At 58.0% G+C, this 9,852-nt stretch overlaps 1 protein-coding gene and 1 pseudogene across 1 annotated transcript; one reads left to right on the forward strand and one right to left on the reverse strand.

Annotated features, from left to right (window-relative positions):
• Nucleotides 1–496: 496 nt before the first annotated feature.
• ZSCAN10 (zinc finger and SCAN domain containing 10) lies at nt 497–4,543 on the forward strand. Its single transcript, XM_033236032.1, has 5 exons — nt 497–892; nt 1,121–1,388; nt 1,602–1,666; nt 1,834–1,891; nt 2,791–4,543. Exons 1-5 carry the CDS (start codon nt 497–499, stop codon nt 4,344–4,346), a joined length of 2,343 nt encoding a protein of 780 aa, XP_033091923.1. The 3' UTR covers nt 4,347–4,543.
• Nucleotides 4,544–8,116: 3,573 nt separating this feature from the next.
• On the reverse strand, nt 8,117–8,250 carry LOC117098208 (annotated as a pseudogene).
• Nucleotides 8,251–9,852: the final 1,602 nt, after the last annotated feature.

The raw sequence follows: 9,852 nt of genomic DNA on the forward strand, positions 1-9,852 counted from the left end.
AATAGCTGGGACTACAGGCGCCCGCCACCTCGCCCGGCTAGAGTTTTTTAGTAGAGACGGGGTTTTTTTTAGTAGAGACGGGGTTTCACCGTGTTAGCCAGGATGGTCTCGATCTCCTGACCTCGTGATCCGCCCATCCCGGCCTCCCAAAGTGCTGGGATTACAGGCTTGAGCCACCGTGCCCGGCCAAGTGATGCAAATTTCTAAATGCTTTAAGGAGGGATGATAATACAGAACTGTCAGTTTTCTTTGGCCTTTGCTTTGTTGGTAACCCTGAGACCAGGGGCTGTCCTGCCCTCATGAGCCATTACCCATTGAGTAAAACTATTCCTCTAGGTCTGCGTATTGGGTGTCTTTTAACATGGATGACCTAGGTGTGGGGCCACCTTCCTCGCAGCAGATCCTAACCCAGGGTGTTCACCTTCGCAGGTGTGGGAAGAGAGGAGAGAGACCCGAGAGTGGAGCCCGCTGTAGGGAGGCATCCCCACAGTGAAGCATGCTTGAAGAATCAATCTTGGCTGCCCTGGAGCAGGAGCAGCTGGGGGAAGTCAAGTTGGAGGAGGAGGAGGCTGCTAGCCCAGAGGACCCCAGGCGGCCAGAGTCCAGGCTGAGGCCCGAGGTGGCTCACCAGCTGTTCAGATGCTTCCAGTATCAGGAGGATATGGGGCCACGGGCATCCCTAAGCCGGCTCCGGGAGCTCTGCGGCCACTGGCTACGGCCGGCTCTGCACACCAAGAAGCAGATCCTGGAGCTGCTGGTGCTGGAGCAGTTCCTGAGTGTGCTGCCTCCGCACCTCCTGGGCCGCCTGCAGGGGCAGCCACTCAGGGACGGGGAGGAGGTGGTGCTGCTGCTGGAGGGCGTCCACCGGGAGCCCAGCCACGCTGGGCCGCTGGTGAGAGGGTGGGGCAGTGGACTGAGCAGTATACGGATGATGGGGACTTGATCTCCTCAGTGAAGAATCTCTGGAAACTCCACTTTCCCCTACCTGACCATTCCTTCTTCACCTCTTAACTCCTGCCCTGTCTGACTCCCACCTCGTTTCCGTCCCATGTCCCCTCGGAGTCAGAAGGACACAGGCTGCTACCCCGGGAGTCACTTAACTTGAATGTGTTTTGAACAGGATTTTAGTTGTAATGCTGGCAAGAGTTGTCCCCGTGCAGACGTCACCTTGGAGGAAAAGGGGTGTGCTTCCCAGGTGCCCAGCCACAGCCCCAAGAAGGAATTGCCTGCAGAAGAACCTTCAGTGCTGGGCCCATCGGATGAGCCTCCCACACCCCAGCCAAGGCCTGGCAAGCCTGCTGAGCTGGGACAGTGGAGACTTCCCCCAAGTTCAAAGCAGCCACTGAGCCCGGGGCCCCAGAAGACATTCCAGGCCCGGCAAGAAAGCAGTGAGGAGCCTGTGCCCTAGGAGGCCAAGGACTGGGTGTTGGGAAGGGGCCTGGATGTCTGGGGTGGGGTGAGAAGTGGGGCCTCCCCAGGTGACCGGAACAGGAGAGCGCCAAGGTGTCTTCACCTATGATGTGGTGCGTGTCCTTGCAGCCACATGGCAGGCAGGGCCTCCTTCTAACAGTGCTTCCTCCCCTCTTCCCCAATGCTGTCAGGCCCCCAGGGCCGCTCACCATGGCCAGAGGAGAGTTCCCGAGATCAGGAGCTGGCAGCTGTGCTGGTGAGCTGGGCCGCACCCCAAGGTGTTCTCAAGCCCCAGGAACTTCCCTACCACTGTCGTTTTAGCAAATCCATAACTTTCCTGATTCAGTCCTGGGAAGTGTTTCATTCCCCACAGGTTCCTGAGGCATGTTCCTCACTCACCAAGGGTTTCTGCTCTTGATATAGGAGTCCCTGACCTTTGAGGATGTGCCAGAGAATAAGGCGTGGCCTGCACACCCCCTGGGTAAGCAACCCTTCCCTGGAGTAGTGACCACTGATGCCTCTTTCTTTTCTTTTTCTTTTCTTGTCTTTTTTTTTAAGAGATGGAGCCTTGCTATGTTGCCCAGGCTAGTCTCAACTCCCGGGCTCAAGCAATCCTCCCACCTCCGCCTCCCAAAATACTAGGATTACAGGTGCGAGCCACCATGACCGGCCGACACCTCTTCTTTGCCTGAAGTTCCAGACCCTACCTGACTTTTTGGCCTTTTTGTTTTTTGAAACAGGATGTTACTCGCCCAGACTGTGGCACAATCATGGCTCACTGCAGCCGGGACCTCCTGGGCTCAGGTAATACTCCCACCTCAGCCTCCCCAGTAGCTGGGACTACAGGTGTGTGCCACCACGCCCAGCTAACGTTTTGTTTTGAGGTCAAATAAAGGGGCACCCTTGTTTGACCTCTATCCTCTCCACCCACCTACCAGGTTTTTTTGTTTGTTTGCTTGTTTGTTTGTTTGTTTTGAGACGGAGTCTCGCTCTGTCGCCTAGGCTGGAGTGCAGTGGCACCATCTCGGCTCACTGCAACCTCCGCCTCCTGGGTTCAAGTGATTCTCCTGCCTCAGCCTCCCGAGTGGCTGGGACCACAGGCGCACGCCACTACACCCAGCTAATTTTTTATTTTTTGTAGAGACGGGGCTTCATCATGTTGGCCAGGCTGGTCTCGAACTCACTCCTGACTTCAAGTGATCCACCCGCCTCGGCCTCCCAAAGTGCTGACATTACAGGCGTGAACCACCGTGCCTGGCCTTTCACCTACAGCTTTGCAGGATCCTGGGTTTCTTTCCACTTCTAGGCCAATCAGGTTCTGGTGATTGATAGGGACCCTGGGAATAGGCCTAACCGTCTCTGTTTTCTCTTGTTTCCCAGGATTCGGAAGCAGAACCCCAGACAAGGAGGAATTTAAACAAGAAGAGCCCAAAGGGGCTGCCTGGCCCACTCCCATCTTAGCAGAGTCTCAGACAGATAGTCCTGGGGTGCCGGGAGAGCCTTGCGTCCAGATGCTCGGACGGGGCGCTGCGGCGAGTGGCCCTGGTGGAGATGGGTCCCTTCTTGGCGGCAGTGAAATTTTGGAGGTCAAAGTGGCTGAGGGCGTCTCCGAGCCCAATCCGGAGCCGCAGTTCATCTGCGCGGACTGCGGGGTGAGCTTCCCGCAGCTGTCTCGCCTGAAGGCGCACCAGCTACGCTCGCACCCGGCCGGGCGCTCCTTTCTGTGCCTTTGCTGCGGGAAGAGCTTCGGCCGCAGCTCCATTCTCAAGCTGCACATGCGCACTCACACGGACGAGCGGCCTCACGCCTGCCACCTGTGTGGCCACCGCTTTCGCCAGAGCTCGCACCTGAGCAAGCACCTACTGACCCACTCCTCCGAGCCGGCCTTCCTGTGCGCCGAGTGCGGCAGCGGCTTCCAGCGCCGCGCCAGCCTTGTGCAGCACCTGCTGGCGCACGCCCAGGACCAGAAGCCTCCCTGCGCTCCTGAGAGCAAGGCCGAAGCGCCGCCGCTGACCGAAGTCCCGTGCTCCCACTGCGGCCAGACCTTCCAGCGCCGCTCCAGCCTTAAGCGCCACCTGCGGATCCACGCCAGGGACAAGGACCACCGGTCCTCCGAAGGCTCCGGCAGCCGCCGCCGAGACTCCGACCGGAGGCCCTTTGTGTGCAGCGACTGCGGCAAGGCCTTCCGGCGCAGCGAGCACCTGGTGGCCCACCGGAGGGTGCACACGGGCGAGCGGCCCTTCTCCTGCCAGGCTTGCGGCCGCAGCTTCACGCAGAGCTCGCAGCTGGTCAGCCACCAACGAGTGCACACGGGCGAGAAGCCCTACGCCTGTCCGCAGTGTGGGAAGCGCTTCGTGCGCCGGGCCAGCCTTGCCCGCCACCTGCTGACCCACGGTGGCCCTCGGCCCCACCTCTGCACCCAGTGCGGGAAGAGTTTCGGCCAGACCCAGGATCTGGCCCGCCACCAGCGCAGCCACACGGGCGAGAAGCCCTGCCGCTGCAGCGAGTGCGGCGAGGGCTTCAGCCAGAGCGCTCACCTGGCGCGCCACCAGCGCATCCACACAGGGGAGAAGCCCCATGCCTGCGACACCTGCGGCCACCGTTTCCGCAATAGCTCCAACCTGGCCCGCCACCGCCGCAGCCACACGGGCGAGCGGCCCTACAGCTGTCAGACGTGCGGTCGCAGCTTCCGGCGCAACGCGCATCTGCGGCGGCACCTGGCTACCCATGCGGAGCCCGGGCAGGAGCAGGCCGAGCCCCCGCAGGAGTGCGTGGAGTGTGGCAAGAGCTTCAGCCGCAGCTGCAATCTGCTGCGACACCTGCTGGTGCACACGGGCGCCAGGCCCTACTCCTGCACGCAATGTGGCCGCAGCTTCAGCCGCAATTCCCACCTGCTGCGCCACCTGCGCACCCACGCCCGCGAGACGCTATACTAGCTTGGCCCGCCTTCTGCCAGCCGTGCTCTGCGCCACCTACCCAGGGTCCTCCATAGCGGAGGCCTGCAGGAATATCCTTTCCTACCACACCCCACTTCCCTTTCCTTCCACTTTCTCGGCTGTGCTTCCCTGCCCGAGGCATTGCTTTCCGGCCTCAGCAATGTAATTAAAACGCCCGAAGTAAAATGGCCTTCTCCAAAATGGCCCCTCTTTATTTCTTTACAAGTCCACCAAAATTCGAACTGTCAGCTGTCCCTCTGGGGCACAGGGACACAGCTGCACCTCTGGAGCAGGCTGCCTGGAAGCAGCTGTGGGGAGAGTGTCGCCACCCAAAGTGGGGGAGAAGGAGGAGATGTTAGCCTTCACAGCCAGCTGTGGGGAGGGCCAAGGAATCTGACCCTGGAATGTTTTCTCCTCTGGAATCTGCCCTTGATCTGTGCTGTGCAGTAAGTACTCACTAGTCACATAAGACTCCTTGACTTGGGCCGGGCGCGGTGGCTCAAGCCTGTAATCCCAGCACTTTGGGAGGCCGAGACGGGCGGATCACGAGATCAGGAGATCGAGACCATCCTGGCTAGTACGGTGAAACCCCGTCTCTACTAAAAAATACAAAAAAAACTAGCCGGGCGACGAGGCGGGCACCTATAGTCCCAGCTACTCGGGAGGCTGAGGCAGGAGAATGGCGTAAACCCGGGAGGCAGAGCTTGCAGTGAGCTGAGATCCGGCCACTGCACTCCAGCCTGGGCGGCAGAGCAAGACTCCGTCTCAAAAAAAAAAAAAAAAAAAAGAGCCGGGCGCGGTGGCTCAAGCCTGTAATCCCAGCACTTTGGGAGGCCGAGTCGGGTGGATCACGAGGTCAGGAGATCGAGACCATCCTGGCTAACACGGTGAAACCCCGTCTCTACTAAAAATACAAAAAACTAGCCGGGCGAGGTGGTGGGCGCCTGTCGTCCCAGCTGCTCGGGAGGCTGAGGCAGGAGAATGGCGTGAACCCGGGAGGCGGAGCTTGCAGTGAGCCGAGATCCGGCCACAGCACTCCAGCCTGGGTGACAGAGCGAGACTCCGTCTCAAAAAAAAAAAAAAAAAAAAAGACTCCTTGACTTGGCTCAGCATGGTGCTCATGCTCCCAGCACTTTGAGAGGCTGAGGCAGGTGGATCACCTAAGGTCAGGAGTTCAAGACCAGCCTGATCAACATGGTGAAACCCCTGTCTCTACAAAAAATACAAAAATTAGCCAGGCATGGTGGTGTGTGCCTGTAGTCCCAGCATCCTGGGAGACTGAAACAGGAGAATTGCTTGAACATGGGAGGCAGAGGTTGCAGTGAGCCTAGATCATGCCATTGCGCTCGCACCTGGGCAACAGAGTGAGACTATGTCACCAGATGTTGCAGGAGAAATTCCTCTCTTGGAAGACCCCAGGAAAGGATATTTCAAGTAGGAGGGATCAGTCAACTGAGAGATGGAGGGTGAAGAGTTGGGAGAGGCCACATTTGAAGCACGGGAAGCCCTCCTGATGTATTGAGTGCCTACTGTGTGCCAGGGAAGGTGCTGGGTTATTGAGGGGAATAAGGGGAAGGCGGCCTGGGAAGGATGTGGGAGGGGCGGCCCAGGCAGAGGGAGTAGCAGGAAGCCAGGCCTGGGGAAGGGAGGAGCCCCAGATGCAGCTGGAGAGCATCTGTCCCGGAGGGGGACAAAAAAGCTCCCAATGACTGGGGCCTGACAGGTCAGCCCTGTGCTCATGTGCAATGGGAGACCTGCAGAGGGCTCAGGAAGGGAGAGATTTCTTCTCTAGTAATAAAATCACTTCAGCTTTAGCTACTGCATGGAAATGGCTTGAGAGAGGCAAGACCAGGGACACCAGCTAGGAGGCGGAGACTGCTGTCCAGGCTGGGGGTGACAGAGCACCTGGGGACCACAACACAGCAGGAGGGATTTCTAGGTAAGAGGAAGCCAAGGGGGACATGAGGGGTGAGTCAAGGGGGACACGGAGTCACTGGAGAGGTTGGGGAAATGGTAGAAAGAACTTGAGCAGCTGGGCGCAGTGGCTCACACCTGTAATCCCAGCACTTTGGGAGGCCGAGGTGGGTGGATCACCTGAGGCCAGGAGTTAGAGACCAGCCTGGCCAACATGGAGAAACCTCGTCTCTACTAAAAATACAAAATTAGCCGGGCGTGGTGACATATGCCTGTAATCCCAGCTACTTGGGAGGCTGAGGCAGGAGAATTGCTTGAACCCAGGAGGCAGAGATTGTGCCATTGGACTCCAGCCTGGGCAACAAGAGTGAAACTCTGTCTCAGAAAAACAAAACAAAACAAAAAACTTGAGCAGTAGTGGAGGGGAGATCCCAGCATGTGGCACAGGGTAAGGAGAGGCGGCGCCAGGGTCGGGCCATGGGCGGCCCCTCAGAGCTGGGGTCTCAGGCCAGAGACAGTCCTTCCAGGATAAAGGGAGGTCAGAGGTTTCTGCAGGATGCAGAGGAGGAAAACCTGTGGGGCCCTTTGAGGCTCTGCAGAGAGAACTCTGGATCCAGCTGCCTCCTTCCTCAGGAAGACTGGGGGCAGCAGGGCCCAGAGAGCCTGGCGACACCTTTCCTTCCCCCGGTCACCTCCCTCAGCCCTGCAGGAGCTGCTAGGACAGGGGCTGGAAGCAAGCAGGGCCCCTCAGGGTGACCAGGGCCACCAAAGGTGACTGTCAGGGTCACTGTCCAGCTGTTTCCCAGGCTGGGCTCTAGGCTGGAGCCAAGGAGCGCTTGCTCCGAAACTCAAGAGTGCATCCAATGCTCTGAAAGGGCAGACCAAGGAGGGACATACTGACCTCCAGCAGTGTTCCTGGTCCCCAAGCCCCCCACTTCCTTGAGCACACCCCAATGTCCCTCCAAGACCGCGGGCTCAGCCCTAGGAGAGCTGCTCAGGGAGCCTCCCTGTGGGTGTTTGCTCCTCCCCAAGCTGTGGCCCATTTCCGCTTCCTTCTTCCTCCTCAGCCCAAAGGCAAGAGTCATGGAACCCCAGGACAGGATGGGAAAGAACAGGACAGGGCCCCCAACCCCATCTTTATTTCACCAGCTGCTGCTGGATGCCAAGCCTCCCCTGAATGGGGGAGGCTGGTCTGTGTGAGTCAGCGGAGGCAGGAAGTGGAGGACGACGGGAGCCTCTGCAGGACCAGTTGAGCGTGGCCTCCAAAATGGTGAGAAGTGCCCTCCCAGTCGTTCCTCCTGGCTGCCCTGGGCTCTGCAACTGCAGGGTGCTGAGGCCTCAGGCCCAGAGATCTGACCCCTGCCTTCTTGCCTCTCCCTTGAAACCAGGGCCTGGTGGGGAACTCCGGAGTCCCCTCTGCCCCAGCCCCTGGGGCCCTTGATCTTGGGAGAAAACCAAGGAGAGTTTGTGTCCCCAGCCCTGCCTGGGGGATGAGGACGGAAGAGGGAGTCATGATAAGAAAGATGCGGAGGCCAAAGTCCCCTCATGCCGGAGGCCCGGGGTGGCGATCAGGGAGCGGTTCTGTGCTTCCGGCTCTGTAATCAAGGACACACCAGGCTGAAATCCTCTAGTCCTCAACCAACCCACTAGGGCATGGAGACCCATGCGCCATTATCAATAAGAAAGTCAGGGGCCTGGCCTTGCTCTTCCACATCTAGAACCTGGGTAGATCCATCGGAGCCACAGTTTCTGCTGTCACTATTGAGCCGCCTGCCTCCCTGTGCCTGCCTGTCAGAGAAGCCTGGAGATAGGCACCTGATTCCATTTAAGCAACTGTTATTTTATTTTATTGTTTTCAGGGGAAAGTATGAGTGCGGTCCCCCACTACCACAAATTATGCAGCCGGGTGTCCCACACTTGGGGAAATCACAGGGGTCAGCACATCCAGGGTGCAATTGAGACGGTTTGGCTCTGTGTCCCACCCAAATCTCATCTGGAATTGTAATCCCCACATGTCAAGGGAAGGACCTGGTAGGAGGTGATTGGATCAGGGGGGCACTTTCCACCATGCTGTTCTGGTGAAAGCGAGTGAGTTCTCACGAGATCTGATGCTTTTCTTGTTTGTTTTGCTTTGTTTTGTTTTGTTTTGTTTTTTGTTTTTTTGTTTCGTTTTGAGATGGAGTTTCATTCTTGTTGCTTAAGCTAGAGAGCAATCGTGCAATCTCTGCTCACCACAACCTCCACCTCCTGGATTCAAGCGATTCTCCTGCCTCAGCCCCTCTAGTAGTGGAGATTACAGGTGTAGCAGTTATATCCGGGCTAATTTTTCTATTTTTAGTAGAGACGGGGTTTCACCCATTTGCACAGGCCGCAGAGCTCCCTGGAGGGTGTGCTGTGCCTCACATTTGGGGTGGGGCAGTGGTAGAGAATGAGAGGTCAGAGGAAACCCAGGAAAGGAGGAAGAGACCCTTTCCTGGGTTTCCTCTGACCCCCACCAGGACCCACACAGGCCCTGCTCTTGGGCCTGCCCAGCTGACCCAGCCTCTGAGAGGATCCTTCTCTGAGTCGTTTCCAGGACAGCACTGCCCCACCCCTGTCCCGGGCTTTCCGGGCTGTGAGGGGCTCCTGGGACTGGTGCTCCCTCTCATCTGCACCCCTGCCATTCTCCAGCACCCCCGACAGATGTGACCTCCGGCGCCTCCAGTGACATTCTCACCCCATCACTATCCACCTGCCACTGGGCATCACTGACTGAGCCCTGACACACAGGCACCTCGGGAAATACTGAGGGCACCCGCATCCTTACGGTCTGTTTTCAGACATGCCCACAAAACACACGCAGCCTCTCACTCACCTTCGCGAAGCACATGGCAGCCAAAAGTTCCAGGAGCCAGGGCCTGCTGGCGAGGAACAGGTATGAGGAAAAGTGTCTCAGAGAAGCACCCTCCTGCCCAGATGGTCCTCACCTTCAGAAACCCCAACTCCCCACCTGAGATGACCCAGCTCCACTGAGACAGTCACCTTCTGCACCCAGTCTTCCTGGCACAAAGACACAGTTGGTTTCATGGGGGAAGTGGGGAGTAGTGGGCGGAGCCTCTCCCAGGGCAGGAGAGAAGGAGGCCACTCCTGCACCAGCTAAGTCATGCTCTAGGCTTCAGGTCCAAGAGACTATCTCTCCACACCCCCCAACCCTAGACCCTCCATGACTCTCACAAAGGCCACCATCCGAAGGCATCTTGGGATCCATCCAGACTGTACCTTGTGTTTTTTTTTTTTTTTGAGATGGAGTCTCACTCTGTTGCCCAGGCTGGAGTGCAGTGGCTGGATCTCAGCTCACTGCAAGCTCCGCCTCCCAGGTTTACACCATTCTCCTGCCTCAGCCTCCCGAGTAGCTGGGACTACAGGTGCCCACCACCTCACCCAGCTAGTTTTTTGTATTTTTTTTTTTAGTAGAGACGGGGTTTCACCGTGTTAACCAGGATGGTCTCAATCTCCTGACCTCGTGATCCACCCGTCTCAGCCTCCCAAAGTGCTGGGATTACAGGCTTGAGCCACCGTGCCCGGCCCAGTACCTTGTTTTTATAGCTTTACG

The sequence above is a fragment of the Trachypithecus francoisi genome, unplaced genomic scaffold (assembly GCF_009764315.1).
Source record: "Trachypithecus francoisi isolate TF-2019V2 unplaced genomic scaffold, Tfra_2.0 Lachesis_group15, whole genome shotgun sequence".
NCBI lineage: Eukaryota > Metazoa > Chordata > Mammalia > Primates > Cercopithecidae > Trachypithecus > Trachypithecus francoisi.